Source organism: Protopterus annectens, chromosome 1.part0, assembly GCF_019279795.1.
Source record: "Protopterus annectens isolate FY-2018-M chromosome 1.part0, PAN1.0, whole genome shotgun sequence".
In the NCBI taxonomy this organism is placed as follows: Eukaryota; Metazoa; Chordata; order Ceratodontiformes; family Protopteridae; genus Protopterus; species Protopterus annectens.
In genome coordinates this window covers 1,717,832,095-1,717,851,840 of record NC_056725.1, presented here as the reverse complement: position 1 = coordinate 1,717,851,840, position 19,746 = coordinate 1,717,832,095, and the positions used below count along the sequence as shown (strand labels likewise).

The 19,746-nt window shown below is 39.9% G+C and overlaps 1 protein-coding gene across 1 annotated transcript in view; it reads left to right on the top strand.

The window, feature by feature from the left end:
* The window catches only part of ADGB (androglobin), a 4,124,629-nt gene that overhangs the window by 2,121,900 nt on the left and 1,982,983 nt on the right, over positions 1–19,746 (top strand). Inside the window, exon 18 of the mRNA XM_044074542.1 lies at positions 18,500–18,629. Within this exon, the coding sequence (XP_043930477.1) occupies positions 18,500–18,629 (130 nt within the window). The remainder of the gene's footprint in view (positions 1–18,499; positions 18,630–19,746) is intronic.

Genomic DNA, 19,746 nt, shown 5'->3' with positions numbered 1-19,746 from the left:
CATGTGGGGGTGCTGCTCCCCCCACACACCCCCTACTTAAATATACTAACTCCGAGATCACACCACATTGCGGAAATGGGAATACATCCCGTTCCGCACAACTCACCATTGTCAGTGATCTCCGTCAGCGATGTGGTCTCGGTGATCTGGTCGTCGGGGAAATGTGGTTTCGTCGACTGACAGGTTCCCGTATGTAGATATATATATATATATATATAAAACACACACACACACTTGAAGAGAAGAAAGGAAAATAAAGGCAGCAGGACTTACAAAAAACTAGCACGAATTCTCAAAAGAGAAATTCCCACAAGCTTGAGAGTACAAGACCCACATCCAGATGCCGAAGAGGCAAATGAGATCTGAGGTACTTGGGTGGATGTAGTGTATTATGGGTAAGAGGGAGGAGCTTGACTGTCAGATCCAAGTCTTTAGAATATGGCTGAGCCAGATCCGAAGGTCGGATCTGAGACCCTGTCATGAGGAGGAACAAAGAAGACAACATCAGATTCAATGTTTACCATTATATTTTTGGAAGACAACATCAGATACAGTGTTTACCATTTTATTTGTCAGTTGCTTACAGGGAAAGATTGACTGGGCATAGAACCCATTTACAGTAGAGGCCTGGGGAGAAAAGCTCTAATCACAGTAGATTTGATACATGTACAGTAATACACAATTGTGAAATACAGGTAAGATGACAGAAGTTCAGTGCAATGCTTACCTAATACAAATGAGGTGGCAGAAGACTCAACGGTACAATATTTACATTCATAAGTATTTTCAGTACTCTTAATTAGCTGGTTAACATTGTTGTATATGTACAACTTTTACAATTTGAGAGCGTGCTTGTTTACAGAAGAGAGCTAAGATTAGGCCTTGAAGATTAATTAGTATTAAAAAAGAGATGAAGGAGGTAATGGACAGTATAGAAGATGGTAAGAGTGATAAAATGTGCGCTTAGAGCAAAGAAAGAGCAACAGAGAATTAGAAAGAGGATAAGTGAGGATGACCACAAGAGAAAGGATGATGTTTCAGCCTGTTGTACACAGTCAGGATTGGGTAAGACAGTGCTTTAGTGAGTGTTTAGACAAGTGAATGCTAGATATCAGTCTAATGTCTTTTGGGATATTGTTCCAAGTTTTGGTTACTGAGTTTGAGTATATAGATAGACTGTCTGATGTACTTTGGGGGTTTATGAATTGTAAGGAGGTGTTTTTGGAGGAACAAAGGGGTCTGTTAGGTAGGTAATAAGAGTAGAACTAATAGCAGGACAAGATAAGAGAGTTTATATCATTTTTTGTGCCTGGAGAAGTTGGGTATATTTGAGATAAAGAGACAGCACAAACCAGTTTAAGAATTTGAGTGCAGTACAATTATAGGAACTGCTCAGATGATTTACTGCAAACTTAGCCACTTTATTATAAGATAGCTCTAGATTTTTTTATAACATAGTTCTAGTTTTCATGTTAGATTGGCCTGTAGATTTGTTAGAATGGGAGAAGCATACAGTATGGAAGGAAGGAGATATGACCTAACAAGTGTAGCTCTGGAGGGGTTGGTGAGAAATGTCTTTGATCTATAAAGCATTCAAATATTTGGGTGTGTGTGTTTTAATTTTGAATATTTAGGTCAAATTAAAGTTGGCTGTCAATTATTATTATGTCTAGTAGTTTGGTGTGGGAAACTACTTCTGTAATGGTGATATTTAATGATGAAATGTTATTTTTAGGTGTTAGGGACTTTGGAAAGAATAGGAGTGTTTTTTTTTTGTGTGTGTTTTTGCGGGACTGAAGGAATATTTTATTGTTAGTTAACCAATTTTTGATACAGTTGAAGGCTTCTTGAGTAATGGTTTGTAGATGTGGGAGACTGTCTGCTAAGCAGTTTAGAGTGACATTGTATAAGTATTGTATTAGAGAAGCATGCTCGGAAGATGTGTGAAGACTGTGAGTAAATATATTAAATAGAATGGGGGTAAGGAAGGCATCTTATTGGATCCCACTGGGAGGAAAAGAGAGAAAGCAGAGAGCCATTTAACAGTCTGGTAACAATTAGATATATAGCTAGTAAACCAGCTAAGAGCAGAATTCTGTAGAGCTAAGGCAGACATTTTTGATACCATTTTGGGATGGGAGACATTATTAAAAGCTTTAGAGAGGTCTAGAAAGAAGGAGGAGACCAATTTATTGTTATCCCTGGACTTGATGGTGGTGTCTGTGAAGGATATAAGAGCAGTTGTTGTACTCTGTGTTGATGAAAAGCCATGTTGGGTTGGGGGAGAATAGGTTTTCATGAAGTAAGTAAGAACTCCTCTCCTCAACAGCAGAATGTTCAAAAACCACTTCTGCACTCTAATTTCATCTCGCTGCTACTAAGTAACTTCCTTATTATTTTGTTTTCTCTATACTATAAATATTTTTTTTCCTGTTTACCTACTACAATAAACGTAGTTAGCTAACATTGTATATAATCTGTAAGCAGTTTTATGTATTGTGGACTCTCATTACGTTGTTATGTATCTTACTTGTAACTTTGGAGCTTTTCTTCCCGGGTCTCCACTAAAAAAGGGCTTTGTCCCAGATGGACCAACCCGGTCAACAAATTTAGTTTAGTAATTCAGCAGTGGTATCTTATGTGAATTAATTGGTATTCTTGTCTTATAAGGAATAATAGGTTACAATTTGTCTCAATATACAGAAGGAGTAACTTGATTAAATTGTGATTTATTTTGCTTTGTGTATTTTTTCTATGCACTCTGTGCATTCCTCCAAAGCCTCCTCTTTCTTGATTCTCTGCATTCAAGACATCAATAACAATGATAAAGCCTGACTTTTAGAAAATGGTAGCCTGGTATTGTGTCATACAGATAGCACCTGTAGTCAGTTGTATAGCCAGATTTTTAGAATTGTATGCTGCTTCCAAAATGTAACCCCATCCTCTACAAATATAGCCCACCACTCCTAGAAAATTCAGGCTTAACAAACATGTAACCAACCTGACTGTCACAAAAAGCCATTTAACTATATAACCATATTCTTCTTCTTCTTTCTGCTTTTTCCCTGTTAGGGGTTGCCACAGTGGATCACCTGCCCGCTCATGATTGGTAGTGGAGTTTTACGGTGTCAAGTTGCCAGCCCAGTGCCCAACCTTCCACAGAAGGCACACACATGCATACACTCACACCTAGGGCCAATTTAGAGTGTCCAATTCACCTACAGCATGTCTTTGTGATGTGGGAAGAAACCGGAGCACCTGGAGGAAACCCATGTGACCACAGGGAGGACATGCAGACTCCACACAGAAGGCATCCCAGCCGAGGATCGAACCAGAGAACCTCTTGTTGTGAGGTGGCAACGCTAACCACTGCACCACCGCAGCCGCCCATTTAACTATGTAACCATAAACTACAATAAATATTTCACCTTGTTTTGAAATTAAATTATAGTACACTTTATTGCACAAAATAATTAAAAATGTACACTTTGGTGTAAATTATATGTGACTGACTACTCCCGTATCTTCTGCCTATAGTAAAATAGCTGTGATCAAACTCATTCTTAGTCCCAAAGGGAGGGGCAAGCACTTGAAAATCCATTCTACATCATGCAGTGAACTCACATAATAGAGCGAAAAAACACACTAGAGGCATTTTCCAGTTTGTTTTTAAGCTTTAAAAGCTTTAAAAAGTACAAACTAAAAACTAGAAATAACAAAACACTATAAAATAGCCATGCATAAAAGCAAGACTGGTGGCTATGCTTTACATTCCAGAGGGAACATATATAAAATGCAGCAATCAACCATACATTTCTGACTTCCTTTCCCATAAAGGTAGGTCAGCCATTGGTGAAAGTCTGCTGCTACTTCAACTTGAATATGGTCCCCCTGTAATTTCCTTTTCCTCCAAAAATAATTTTCCTTAGTCCAATCCATTTCCAGCACTATCTGCATATTAATATTGCTGTCCCACAGGAGAGAACAGCACAGTAACACCCTCAACAAAGTCAATGGCTACCAGTCCTCCAAAGAATTACACTCCTACATAGATCTATGATCTTCATACTCATCTGCATGGAATCCTTCCCCTTATTTGCCAGGAGACTCAGGACAGACACCATACAAACAATCTCAGATCACACCCCTCCTCAAGACCAAAGCTTGTTACACCACACACCAATCTAAAACAGACTGGCTATGCTTTCTCTGTCACTTTTTCTGTCATGTCAAAAGCTGGGGAGCCATCCTCAGTCAAATATGTGATACCCTCTGCTTTTCCAAATTTAGGAAACAATTGAAAGTATACATCTTTAAACAAGCTAAATGCAAATGCTTTGCCAAAGGAAATCTCTCCTAGTCCAAATCCTCAACATTTAAACAGTTTTAACAAACTGCTGTTTTGTATGGCCGATTACTTGACCCGACCATTTAACATCAGTATCTCTTAAAACCCCCCTAATATTAAAAATATATCCTGCATCAACCCCATAACACGGCATAATTTTGCTACTCAAACAACATAACAGCACCCTAATAATGTTCTGCTACTATGCATTTGTGAACTTGTTTGCATTTATTGGATCCTGTTTGTTTGATATTGTAGTCATTTTTACACTCTTTTGTAATTGTGTCAGTTACTGTATGATGCTGTACTTTTTTATTTGATGCTGTACTTCTCATATTTCCTATTTTGTCTTGTGTATTTGTATTCACTTGCTTTTCTCAACCTGTGCTGAACCTGAAAATAGTTTATGTGGATCAGTTTTCTTCCCAAGTTAACAAAACAAACAAAATAAGTGAAACATATCTTATAACTCAGCATCACATATACAATTTTTGATTAGATCAGACTGTAATGTTTAGAGCCCAATGCTGTTTGAGTGATCTGTCAATAGTATTTTATTGCTTTTAGTCGTCTTTGACTGAGCTCATAAAAATCTGAGACTTCATTTAAATCATAAGTGAGCTTGGGCCTTTGACTATGTCTTTGACTGTCACAATATTCCCATTTAGTGACAAACCTTTTCATACCTCTCAGCTGCTACAGGTACTTTCTTGAAAAGTTCAGTAGATAAGAAAATGTAGGACTCAAAACAGCTCATAATGCTGTTTTAAAATGAGCATACCACTGCTTAGGGAATGGTTTGACTGGCTCACAATTATCAAATAACATACCAAATTGAATAATCGACCCAGATTAGCTGTATTTAATCCCTTCAAGCCATTTCAAAGAAGTCACCACATAAATTATACTAGTAACTAATCACAGCTTAGGATCTATATATCATTATTCAGCAGCCATCGTGGCTTAAGGAAAATTTCTTGTAAGACTTGCTGCTCTCAGACAGAGCAATATCGCTTATTTAGCATTGTATGGATTTATTATCGTCCCTGCTGAATTAGCCACTGATGTCTTCTACAAGGGCTACTATTTTGATATTATTTTCCAGATTCATCAAGTTGAGGTTATTTGCAGTGATGCAGTTTTTATTTATTTATTTTATTTCCAAATATCTCTATAGTCCGCAGTGGTACAGCGGTAGCGTTGTTACCTCACAGCCAGAGGTTCTCCTGTTCGATTCTCGGCTTGGCTTGGGAGTGCCTTCTGTGTGGAGTCTGCATGTCCTCCCCGTGGTTGGGTAGCGTTCGAAAGACATGCGTGCGTGCCTTCGTTGAAGGTTGGGCGTCGAGCTGGCACCTCAGCGTTTCGTAAAAATCTACTGCCAATCATTAGCGGACCGGAGTTCCGCTGTGGCGACCCCTTACTGGGAAAAAGACGAAAGACAAACAGAGAAACATTTCCAAATATCTCTACAACGTTCCTGGTTATTTATGTAGTTATTTTATAAGAAGGCAAGCCAGTGGGCACAATTTATCCATTTCAGTGGTGGTCCAGGAGTACTGACTGGTTAAATGTCTTGCTCAGTGTCACAAAAAAGGCAAGTGGAGGCAGAGGGAATCATCTTTCCTAACTGCTACACTTTAATCCTGTTTGCTAACTGCTATCCTAAGCAGTTTTGATTTATGTACGAATTAGCAACTCGTGTGCTCATCTTCTGAGTTCATAGGTTCATAGATTAGTGAAACTTAATATACTTTCTTAAAGGAGAGATGGAAAGTTAAACTTAATGCATATTTTAGGCAGCATAAGGTTTCACCACATGTCTCTGGTGGGTCCCTTTGGACATGGCATTTTATGTATTTATTGAGGCATTTCTATTTAAAAGCTTTTTTATTTACAGGGAAATTTAGAAGTTTTCTTTTTCAGTGGAAAATAAAGGCCAGTCATATGTATATTGAAGATTTCTGGGAAGTCAATAATCTGTGCTAGGCATACTTCTATTCAAAGCCATAGATGGCTCATTTACCACCTGATATCGCCTCAATACTAGTTTGAACTGAAAACAACAAAAAAAAAAGTCAATCCTACTTAGGAGGAGAAGTGCCAGGTCCAAATGTTCTACCCCCTCAGCTTAGTGTGACAACCAAAAAAAAAGTTCTCTTCTCAAACCTGGCTCTCCTTCCTTCCTTCTCTCTAGGTCCCTCATGCCCTCGCACTCTATATAAGAGCAAAAAAAAAGTTATGTTCTTCAGTCTGGGGCTTCATCCCTCCTAAGGAGGTGCACCAGTTCCTTAAGCTTTCCACCTCTGATCCTGTCTTCACATTTAAATAAAAAAAAAAAAGTATCTGCTGATAACACCCCCTGACACTTTGTGCCCCAGGAGGCTATCCCCTTTACCACACCCTAGCTATGCTTATGCTTATATCTATAAGGCAGATAGACAGCATAAATATAGACGTGCATAATTTCTGTTCCTTTTCATTGTAATCATCAGACTGTATTCTTCAAACTTTCTTGCAGCTTTTCTGATATTTTGATAGAAGCATGCTCTTTCAGCCTTCATATCCATTCTCAGATCTTAGCTGTCAGTTCTTTTGCAAGCAGGTTACTTTGTTCTTTTATCTATTTCCCTTGTACAGTACCGCCATTGGTAGCAAACATGACACTGCCTTACAAGAACCACAGTGATAGAATCTCCTTAGTTTAAAACTTAAGGTGCACTTTGAACTCTTTCCAGACAACTTTTTTTTTTTTTTAATTATTTCCTCAGTTGACTGGAAAGACTTTTTGAGTGATTGGACCTTAAAAGCAGTTTGGACCAGTGGAATCGAAATTGCAGATTCACCCCTGAATTGTCGCCTGTGACCTTTATGGACAAAAGCAGTTTGTACGTACCCTAAGGCACAGGCATATATCAAGGCCATTCTATGCAGTGAGCATTGATAATTGGGAAAATTGGGACTTGAATTGCTAGGCTTAAAAAAGGCTCTAGAGCCTTTAGCCTACTAACTTCCTATGATCCTATGACACAATTAGACTTTCTTGATTCCATTTTTAACCATGGAGCTGGATTTTGTATTATAAAGATCCATTTTGCAGCCATCTCAAATTTTCATGTAGGATAGCTATTCATTTCTGACATCATCTAAATTATGCAAAGCCTTTCTCAAAAGTACATTTTTATTCAGGACCCCTTTTAAGAATCCTACTTTTCCATGGGATTTAGCTATACTTCTTCAAGGCCTGACTCAACCCCCCACCCCCCACCCCCTTGAACCAGCTGCCAAGGTAGACAAAGTTTTTGTCTTAGAAAATTGTTTTTCTGGTTGTGATTATATCAGCCAGATGGGTATTAGAACTCCAGACTGTTTCTTCTAAACCACCATATCTGATATTTCATAAGATTAGGGTGTCTGCCCATACTAATCCTTTCTTTGAACTTAAGGTGGCTTCAGAAACATGTAAACAATCAGTCCATTAACTTTCCTGTTTTCTTTCCAAAATTTCCAGCAAAGGAGAATACATGCTACATATTTTCGATGTTCGTAGTTTAGATTCTATTTCCACAAAACAAAAGATATCAGAAAATCAGACAGACTATTTGTTTCCTTTTCCAACGTCAAGATGGGTGAATTAGTTTCAAAAGTGATTTTAACTAAATGGCTCACTGATTTCATTTCTTTTGTCTAGGAAAAAAGGACTGACACTTCCTAAACCTCCTAAGGCTCATTCTACTAGATCTGTGGTGACATCCTCTGTTTTCTGGTCCAGAGCTTCCATAGATGACATTTGTGCAGCTGCCACTTGGTCTAATACTCATAGCTTCATCACTCACTATAAATTGGACATTTTATTTATAAATAGGGCAGCATTTGGGTCTGCTATGCTCCAGAATATCTTTCCTTGAGGTCCACCCTGGGGTTTCTCTAGCTGGGGACTCTTCCCCCATCTGTTGAAAAAATGGACGAAAAAGACAACGTCACATACAAAAGTTATGTATTCTCCATAACGATGCATCTGTGCTGTGTGTTGTCATTGTTTCTCAACCACCTGGCCTCCAACCCCCTTCCTATTTGAGAGTTTTTATTCCCTGGTCTCCTATTTTGACCTGAGGTATGTCATAAAGCCTGCCTTTTGATGAGCTCCAGTCCTTTATTCCTGCTTTCCTTCTTTCCTTGCAGACTGTCTTGAGATTGTTTTGGTAATTATAATGTATTATTACTCACTGTTGTGCTTTTGACAGTCATATAGACTGTATAGATGGCAAACTCGATCTGAGGTAATTCAAGCTAAACAGGAGGATTGTGGGTAAGGGGAGGAGCTCAAGTTATGGAGCCAAGTCTTTAGGCATGGCCGAAGTAGGATCCAAGGTTGGATCCAAGACCCATCAGTTGAGGAGGGACAAAAACAGAGAACAAAGATGCATTGTTATGGTGTGTACATAACTTTTGTTTTACTGAACCACAAAAACTGGTTTGCAGTAAATACAAATACTTTTCAAATGGTGCATTTATTTATTTATTTACCAGGAAAATCCAACTGGGACAGAGCCCATTTTCAGTGGAAGCCCAGGGAGAAATGTTCCAGATGCATGTCTTTGGAATGTTGGAGGAAACCCATGCGAATACAGGGAGGACATGCAGATTCTCCACAGAAGGCACCCCAGCCAAGAATCGAACTGGAAAACCTCTTGCTGTAATGTGGCAATGCTAACCGCTGCACCACTGCGCCACCCTTAACATGATTATTAAGGTGCAAAAAAGCTGTGAGGAAAGTGAAAATCTGACATAATTTTACTGATTTAGTGACTTTTAGTGATGCTGGATGTAATCAGCTGCATCCTAAGGAGACTGTTTTAGGAAAAGTACATGATATTTGGTGAGGTATTAATGATGATTAATGATATGTCTATTACACAAAAAAGTAAGAGATAGGAATCAATTTCTAGTGAGGATGAAATTGCCATTAATGTCTTGGAAGACATCTCTTGTATCAAAGCTGAAGCCTGAACTGCTTTTCACCAAACAACTGCAGGATTCTTCTCAGGCTGTGTTTTCTCTTCACCTATTCTGGTTGATTTTCTTTCATGTTCTCTAAATGTCTTCTTTGCTGGCATCCAGATAATGTACCTACTAGCCAGTAACTGTATTTTACCTAAGCTGACAATATCACTTGCTTGTTAGTAGATATTTTTCTTCTCTTTTTGGACTTCATTTTTCTATAGCCCTTTAATATTCCCTTTCCCTTTGGTGTGCCTTTACAATATTATATAGCTCATAGCTAAATAAGTAGTGTGTGTGAGTGTGTTTTTGAATAGTGATAGTTTAGTCAGTACATTGTTATTCAGCTCATTTGTTATTTAGGGCTTTTTTCGCTAATTTAACTTTACTAGTTTAACTTTGCTAATTGTTTGGGTGTGTATAATCTCTTTAAAGTACAGTAGATTTTTTTTTGGATACTGTATACTTGATTACGGCTGACCAAGATAGAGATAAGCATCCCAAGTCAGGATTTAAAAAGTGACCTAAATATGGACAGAAGATGTCTGTGACAGATACCCACGTTAACTGCGTGTATTGTTTTGGAGCCTTGCACTTACAAGAAAGCTGCTGCATTTGCCATTCTTTTTCATCTAGAGTTCTTCAGGAGAGAAAAAGAAAACTTATAGAGAGAGGACTTCTGAAACCGTCTTTTCAGGAACCTTTGAGTGACCAGGGTACATTTAGTAAGTCTTTAAAGTCTTCTAAGGCTTCTTCTTCGGAAGTAAACAAATCTAAAAAAGCGTCAACGTCGGCTCCACAGCCCTTGGAGCCAAGCGTCTTGTCTTTTCTGAGTCGGTCCCCAGTCCTGAAACCAGTGTCCAAAGTACTAAAGTCACCTATTTTGCAGTCAGTGCCTCCATCCATCCATTCATCTCAGTCCTCAATCAGCCTGTACGATTTGGATGTGGATCGTGTGGTGCAGAAATTGCTACAGGCACCGGAGTTCACTAAATTTTTGTCGGCTTTGACCCAGGTGGTTTCAGAGCCAAAAACTGTAATGCCATCGACTTTTCCTTCTCCGACCCATACCGGTCCTTCGGAGCTGGAGGAGTCGGATCTGATGATTGCTGAGATTTTGGAGCCGATGCATGTTCCAATGCCATCTGTTCCATTTACTCAGACTTCCTCGGCACCTGTCGAGGAGTCTAGGAGCTGACACTTTCCTGTCGGGTCTGGGGAGGTTAGTTGGACAGACATGTCGGTTTCGACTTTGCCTCTTGGGGCCTCAGCTCGGATTGCTCCTACTTCTGTTTCAAAGCCCACTGTGCCAGTGCCATGGTGATCGGTGGTTTCTTCGGATCCAGTGATCCCTTCTCATCGGAGCAGAGGTGCCTTCGAAGCCATGAGGAAAGTGATGTTTCCTAAGATATCTACAACTTCAGGTCCAACTACCTCCTCCCCAAAAGCTCCTGTGTCCACTTCTGCTTCACAGATCCTTTCTAAGTGTAGAGACCCTGAGCCTCAGGAAGCCCCATTGGGTGGCCTCTGCTCTTCCGAGACCTCACCAGAAGTTCCCACTGATGACAGAGAATCTTTATTAGGAAGCACCTAGACTCCCCATAGGAGTCTCTCACATCCGATACCGACTTAGATGAATCAGAAGGGTCCCCACGGTCCCCCTCTGAGGATATCTCATTTTCTGAGATATTAGAAATCCTTAGGCAGAGGGGTGGCTGAAAGTCCACCATCCCTACAGAAGATGAGTCAGTTCTCCTGAAGGCTTTGAGGTCTCAACCCTCCACCTCTTGGGTGTCTCCGCACTTCGATGAGCTCATGGAGTTGGTCTCACACCATGGAGCCTGTCCCTAGGAGGCCTAATAAATTTATTTCTGCCCCACAGGAAAAGTCTTTCCTCACCAAGGGAGTGCCAGTTAATGCCATGGTGGTGGCGGCAGCCACCAAAAAAAAAGATGTCAGAAACTTCTTCCTATATCCATCCTCCTAACAGAGATTCTAGGATCATGGATAGATAGGGAAGCGCACATACAGTTCAATGACTTTTGCCTTGCATTCACTGAACTATCTCACTCATTTTATGAGACTACAAAGAGACCTCCTAAAAGAGTTTGGAAATACTCTTCAGGGTACAGTAGCTGCAGGAGCTTCAGACAAAGTTGCCTCCCAGCTTGCTACCCTCAATTCCATAGTGAACTCTTCCATGCGTCTCATTTCATATGCAGCTGATAGGACAAGTATCGCGGCGAGTACAGGAATTGCTCTCAGGAGACATTCATGGATGTGCTTGTATTCCTTCACAGAGCCCTTTAAGTCATCCTTTGTCAACACCCCTTTTGATGGCTAGTCCTTTTTCAGGCCCAAAGTTAAGGAAACTATGACCAGGTGTGAGTAGGAAGGAAAGACTCTGTCTGCCATCGGAGTCTGTTTTTCCACCCCTATCAGGACCTACCCCAAGGGTCAAAAGGGAGGAAAGATGTGGTTCTGAAAAGCCCAAGGAGCCTTTTTGGACACGCATGGTGAACCCCCCTCCAGGGGCAGATGAAGGGGCAATAATGGAAGACGCCGCCTTCGCGGCAGAGGGGGTCTGCAAAATCAGGGCGACAGATACCAGATCTTTGGGAAGCCCTACCAGCACTCCTGAAAGGAGGCCCAACTGTCCTGCTCTGGAGGCAGTTGTAGGTCACTTATCTTTGTGTCCAGATGCCTGGCTCAAAATAACAAATGACAACTGGGTACAAAGTATAGTTTCCAGAGGATGTTTCATTTCTTTCACCACTTCCCCACCCACTGACAACAAAAATCCTGGACGTTCCACCCAGCTACAGGGAACAAGCAGCAGTAGAGGTCCAAACGTTGCTAAGAAAATCAGTCATCCAACCAATCCCAACAGACCAGACATGATCTGGAACTTACTCAAGATTCTTTTTAGTTCTAAAAAAGACAGGGGACTGGATACCTATTTTGGACCTCAGCAGACTAAACAAATCTGTCAAGAAAGAGAAGTTCTGGATGGTCATGCTTCAGCCGATACTTCCCTTTTTAGGGAAAGACAATTGGATGTGCTTGATAGAGCAACAGGATGCATATTACCATATAATAATGGCCAGAACATCCAGGGATCATCTGCGCTTCCAGCTGGGAGCCAATTATTACCAGTTTCAAGCCCTGCCCTTTGGTCTCACTACAGCCCCCAGAGTGTTCACCAAATGTATGGCAGAGGTCACGGCTCACCTGAGGCGTTTAGGATTCCAAGTGTTTCCATACTTAGACAAATGGTTCCTCACCACCACCACCAGGCATCAGCTAATACAAGCCAGGGACACCACTCTTACTCTTTGCAATCATCTGGGAATTACAATAAATTCAGAAAAATTGCCTTGTCATCATCGCAACATATCATTTTTATCGGAGCAGAATTGGACACCACCACCACCATTCTAAAACCTCCAGCAGAAAGAGTTTTACTACTTCGTCAGCAGGTCCACAACATCATATCCAAAGACAAGGCTCCAGCATCAGAAGTGCTAAAGTTGTTAGGCATGATGGCAGCTGCAATATTAGCGATACCGTTGGGTCGCATGCACATGCGAGTGCTACAATGGCTGTTATTCACTCAATGGTCTTACCAAGAGCTCCTAATGTCTCATCTCATAATTATTACAAGCACATGCAAAAAGGATCTTCAGTGGTGGTTGACCTCTCTTCATGTGGCGACAGGTTGCCCTTTTATCCTTCCCTCACCAATGGCCACAGTGACTACAGATGCTTCCCTGATAGGGTGGGGGGAGCATTTTCAGGGAAGAACAGCCCAAGGAATATGGACCAAATTGGAGACACATCTGCATATCAGTGTCCTGGAGACGAGAGCAGTACTTTTGGCATTGCAGTACTTCCAGGACTCTCTCCCTCTGGGGACTATTGCGATTCAGATGGACAACATGTCAGTAGTCTGGTACTTGAACAAACAAGGAGGAACCAGGTCCTATCCCCTTTGTTGCATGGCCCTAAGAGTATGGCAGTGGGCTACATCCACCCAGTGCTTTCTGATAGCAATGCACATCCCGGGGAAATCCAACCTGATAGCAGACAAACTGAGCAGGGCAATTTTGTTACCTCACGAGTGGTCCCTCAAAAAAGAGATAGCGGAGAGAATATTCCGCAGGTGAGGCCAGCCTTGCTGTGACCTTTTTGCCAACCACATGAACACAAAATGCAGAAGTTAGTTTGCCCTGATTCCCCCTCTGGGAGAAGCCACAAGGGATGCACTCATACATGATTGTCCTCTGGGTTTCCTCTATGCATTCCCACCAATTCCCTTGATACCCAAAGTATTGCAGAAAGCAAAAGCTCTGGGAAGGACCATCATTCTAATAGCCCTTCATTGACCTCGTCAGATTTGGTTCCCGTTCCTTCGACTTCACCTGTTGGAAGAGCCTTGGATTCTGGACCCAGTTCCAGACCTTTTGATGCATTCGTTGGGGGCTCTTCATCCCTCTCTTCAGTCCCTGAAATTGACAGCTTGGCTGCTCCAATTTCCAGCATAGCCAGGTTCCATAACCTCTCAAATGAAACACAGCATATATTGATATCTTCTCATAAGGCCTCTACTAGGAAGCTATACCTTAGCAAATGGAGAAGATTTTCGATATGGGCTTCTCAAAATAACATTGATCCCTACCAAGCTCCCATTTCCTCCATATTAGAGTTTTTGACTATGCTTTTCAATAAAGGAGCTGCAGCAGCAACAGTTCGGGTACAGCTTGCCGCCATCTCTAATTTTCAACTTGGCTTTGAAGGATTGAACATAATGTCACACAAACTATCCATAGCCTTTCTCAAAGGGACCTTTCATCTCAGACCACGTGTGAAATCCCCTTATACCCCATGGAACCTAAATGTTATGCTTTCCTGCATTATTCTCCCACCTTTCAAACCAGCTTCTTCATGTGATTTGAAATATTTGTCATGGAAGACTATCTTTTTAGTAGCCATCACTTCTGCCTGTAGAGTGACAGAACTACAGGCCTTGTCCGTAAAGCCTCCTTATTTGATTTTCCAAGCTGACAGTGTCCCTGCGACCAAATCCTTCATTTTTACCCAATGTTTGTACTGAAGCTAACCTTAACCAGATAGATCATAGATTTACCAGTGTTCTTCCCCAAACACACCAGCAACTTAAAGTATATGCTGCACAAGCTTGACGTTCATAGACAGCTCAGAGTTTACCTGGATAGAACAAAAGAGTTCAGAAAATCAGAACAGAGAAGGTATGCCAGTGGCAAAAACAACACTGTCTAAATGGTTATCTGATTGTATCTCATTTACTTATTCAGCTGCTAATTTACCTTTACAACACAAAATTAAGGCTCATTCTACCAGAGCAGTATCCACATCTTCTGCCTTCTCTGCTAGGCTTCCTATAGACAACATTTGTGCAGCAGCTACGTGGTCAAGACCTCATACCTTTATCACTCATTACAAAGTTGACAAGGCCTCCAGGGACAGGGCCTCCTTTGGTTCTACAGTCCTGAAAAACATACTCCCGTGAGCCACCCGCGAAAGATGGTGCTTGGGACGCTACCCATCTGTAAGAATGAACGGCGAGATAGAACAACTTTGCATAAAGAAGTTATGTACTCACCATAACATTCCATGTGAGTTGTTCATCTCGCCTTCATTCTTACTTCCCACCCTCCTACCCCCTCCAGGGTTTTTCAAGGACCAAGATACTAGTTTTATTCTGGTTGCTCAGTCTTTCTATGGGTTTTCTCCTAAAGAGTGATAGAATGGCATATAATATTATTATATGCAGCAAACAAGTTCTGAGGTAACTCAAGGTGCATCATGGGATAGGGACTTGGCCTCTAGCTGTCTGAAGACCTCGAGCTTTGTAGTAGGCTGACGCGGAGCCGAGGATCGGCTCCGAGCCCATCTGTAAGAATGAAGGCGAGATGAACAACTCACATGTAACGTTATGGTGAGTACATAACTTCTTTTTACTCATTGCTGTCACGTCTGCAACAGAAGTATCAAAGCTACAGGCTTGTATGGTGATTCATCCCTAAGTCATCTTTCATAAACATAGGAAACTTTAAGAGCAAATCCTTTTGATATACCTAAAGTGGTTTCACAGTTTACTTTGAGCTAGGCTATCCTTGTTTTCTATCCAAAACCAAAACAAAAAAGGAATTCTGCACACTAGATGTCTGCAGGCAATGCAGATACTATACTGACAGGGAAAATCTTCAAGAATTCTAATGAACTTTGTCTAGTAGTGAGGGTAAGAAAAGGGAACACTCAGTGTCAAAACAGACAATTTCTGAATGGTTGTCTTACTTACTACTGGTTTGTGTTACACTCACCATAAAAAGGTACTTCCAGGCAAGGCCAGGGTCCACTCTACCATGACTTTGGCTACTTCAGTGACTTTCTGGAAAGGATGGACTCTAGAGATATACTAAAGGCAGTGATTTTGTCATCTGAGCACACATTTACCAAGCTCTGCAAATTAGATTATTTGTCTCGGGCCAGAACTGGCTTTGCTAGGACTATTCTTCAGGGGGCTCCTGGACTCTGATCTTTCTTCCTCCTTCCTTTCTTTCTAAAGTCTGGTATTTGACCCATGTAGCTAAGGTTATTGCAACAGAGCGCTAATAATGACCATAATACAGCTGTGCAAGTAAACTTACTATAACAGCAGATATTCAAATAGATCACTGTTGCATTAGGAGAACCCTCCATCCATCCCTCTTCATTTGTTATGTTTTATGCCAGATTGTATATATGTGTCCCTTTCCATTTCTACTCACCCATGCTTAGCTGGTAGGACTCTTGTCTTCCTTACTCTGAAGCAGGAAAACTCTAAAGGTTTGGTACTTAGACCACTGACTTTGCACCACTCTTCTCAAGTTGTTCAGAGATAAGAGTGCATAAAAATGCCCTAAAGCTTTGGAATCTGGCCAATTACCCAATCCCTGGTAGAATATAACCCATATATCCTAGCTACTGCAACAGTGATCTATTCAAACATTTATTGTTATGGTAAATTTACTTGCACAACTTTGTACAGTTGTGCAAGTAAATTTACCATAACAATAAATATTTGAATAGATCACTGTTTCTTTATTTTCCATTATTGTAGTTGAATATGTGTTTTTTTTTCAGGTGGCGAGTCAGTTGAGGGCACAACCCATAAGTCAGTGAAACGTGTGAGGGGGGAGGTGCTGCCCACATGGCTGTAGCACCCTTGACTCACACTGCTGTTTATTTTGGGTCATTGCATTTGCATTCCATATAAAAAGGATATAAGACACCTTAACATGGGAATAGCAACTGACTTACTCATAGATTACAAACCCTCACTGAATTACTATACAAATAGAAAACCACACACATTGTGCAGCCATGAATCAGCCATGCATACTGAAATATGGCCTTGTTATGTGACTACACATTTTTCTCAAAACTAAAAACAGAAAAAGACAATAAACATTTTTTCAGTAGGAAAGCCACCATACACAATACACCCTGCACTTCCTGCTATAGATAGGTATACTGACTCTGAATAAGCAAACACAGCAAAAAAGAAATAGTCAGTACTGTATAATACTGAATGCCACCTCTGTTCTGTGTTTTTATGATTGCTGCAAAAATTAATTTTGGAAGTAGCAATGCATAAACTTAAATATAGATTAGCAGACTTGATAACCAATCATTCTAGATAATAAGCGATTCTACTCTGGTTTGTTCTTACAACTTGATGAAACAACATTCAGATGATAGCAACTGGTTACAACTTTGAAACGTTTTTTTTTTTCATCAAGGAGAAGCTGCTGTGCATCCCCTGTTTGAGACACCTTGCTATCCACAATCCTCTTACATATATATATATATATATATATATATATATATATATATATAACTCCATGGTTTCAAAAGGTTGGAGAGAAGGGGAATTAATTGGATTTACATTTGCATTCAGATGATTTTTCTTTGTATTTTATGTGCTACAAAATGAATGTACTTCTTATGTATTTATATTGTCAGTTATTGCACAAAAATATTATTGCTGTAAGTTTCTCTCTAGAAGAAACTGAAGGTGGATTCAGATAAAGCAGACTTTATATGGAGCTTGTTTGATCTGATGCAAAAAGAATAGCAGTTATGACAATTGCAGCCCTTGTTCCTGGTGACATTTCCCAGAGAAATCAAACCAAAAGATGACTGAGTTACAACCCATGTGTTGCACTGCAGAATCTTTGTATTGAAGGTTTATTGTTATGCTGAGTGCCTTACATGATTTACTATCAACTGCGTGATCATAAGAATTTTTAAATTCTAAAATAAAGTGACCAGAAGTTTGCAAGATGAGAATGATGAGGATCACATGAGAGAATAACATCATATGTTAAGTCTCCTGACTTGCATGGGTCCAGAAGGGGGGCAGGTCTGGGTGTTTGCTCATGTAGTCCATGTCATTCTTGTCTTGTGACCTTAAAGGTCAAGTTATTTTAGCATTCAAAATTCTTACTGCCACACATCTGATAATGAACTGACTTACACATTTATACTTTTATGCTGTATCTGTTTGGTTTATTATTCTGAGCTGTTTGGTGTGTTTTACAGTGTATAATGCAAACTAACTATCTTACCAACAGTCCCAAGGAGATCTTAGCCTGAACATATCTAGATACATGTTATTTTTTCCTCTGACCATGAGCCTGGCATTGAGAAACAACCAAACCTATACAAATGGCACAGAGAAAGGTTATTATGAAGTTTCCTCAAATGCTTTAATTTCTAAATGCAGGATAATTTTGTATCATAAATAAGTGACAGGGAGTACTTGTGACCCTGTGGGAAGTTGAACCAAGCATTCCAGAATACTAATATTTTGCCTTTAGTTTTATTTGTTAACATTATTCCAGCTGTGTTTGTGCTGTTATTTGTGTTGTATAGTTTTCTATTTGACTATACCATTTCTTCCTTGCTACACTTCTGAATGTCTCTCAAAGATGAAATGCTGCTTATTTCTATATTGTTTTCTAGATAAGAAAAGTAAATGCTCAAATAAAGACATATAAATATTTCTTAATGTACTTAATGAAGCACAGTTAATATTTGTGTTTAGAATTTTAATGTTTGTATTTTTAGTCTCTAGATGAACAAGCGTCATATTACCTGTTGGTGGACAGTCTAAAACCTTTTGAAATTTTGGTCAGCTTTTCTGCGTTACTAAGATGGGGAGACAGTGGACATGACAATAAGGAGAGAGATGATAAAGGTGGGTCGTGGTATGTTTGTAGGAAAAAAATCTCTTCAATTATATGTAGAGGCATTCTTTCTAACAGTAATTATTCAAAATGCTACGTGCTAGGCACCTTATTAAGTATATACTATGATTTCTTCCCAATTATAGAATTATATTATCTAACTCTTAAAAATTGTGTCACCAAGGCTTCTGAAACAGTTATAAGTTTACTCTGAAAGACAGTTTCTTCTGGCACAGTAATTACATCTGATTTCCGTTTATTGTTTTGCCTAGGCATTAAAATTGCATTGAATAGCTTGCTGTTGTCTTAAATAGTCTTTTTGCTTTCTGTGCGTTTAACAAATAAAACCCAGAAGGCCTACTATCAGAAACTTGCACTATATAGAGTGTTAGCATCAGGTTTGTATCACCTCACAATGGTTTTATCACTGAATTTCAGTAAGCAGATATAAAGCAGATTTAGACTGGGTAGACATAATATGTGGAGATAAAATTGTATAAAAGCATATACAGAAATTAATACTACATTCAGATGTTTAGAGCTATGTAAACCATATTGTTCTTTGGTGAAAGTCATTGTAACAGGAAAAAAAAAACATGACACATTCTTTCCCATTTTCTAACTAGATTTTTCTGAGTTCTGCCCATGCAACTTGTGAGGATCAGTGCAGGTCTCACATGATTGAAGTTACTGATGTAGATGGCACTATGTTTTTTTTTCTGTAGCTTCACCCTGTTTAGTTTTTTTTGTTTTATTGATTAACAGTGGCCCCTCAGTTGCATTCATACCTCTCAACCTCTTAGCACAAATCTGGACAAAGGCAAAATAGTGGGAAAATAAGACTTATACTCAGATTTTAATTATTGCTCTTATACATTTAGAACATTGCTAGAATAACATGCTATCTGAAGTTTGTTGTCTTCATTTGGTCTTCAACCTGTGGGAACATGGATCTGGCACAGATCCAACTTGGCTGCATTTCTCCAGCATCTGATCCAAGCTCCGAGCTCCTCCCCTGCCAACAATGCCCCTGTCTTCTTCCTCCCTTCAGATCTCATTTGCCATGCTCATGTAAGCATCATGATCCATTGGTTCTGAACTATTTTTGGGTAACTGTGTCTATATTTT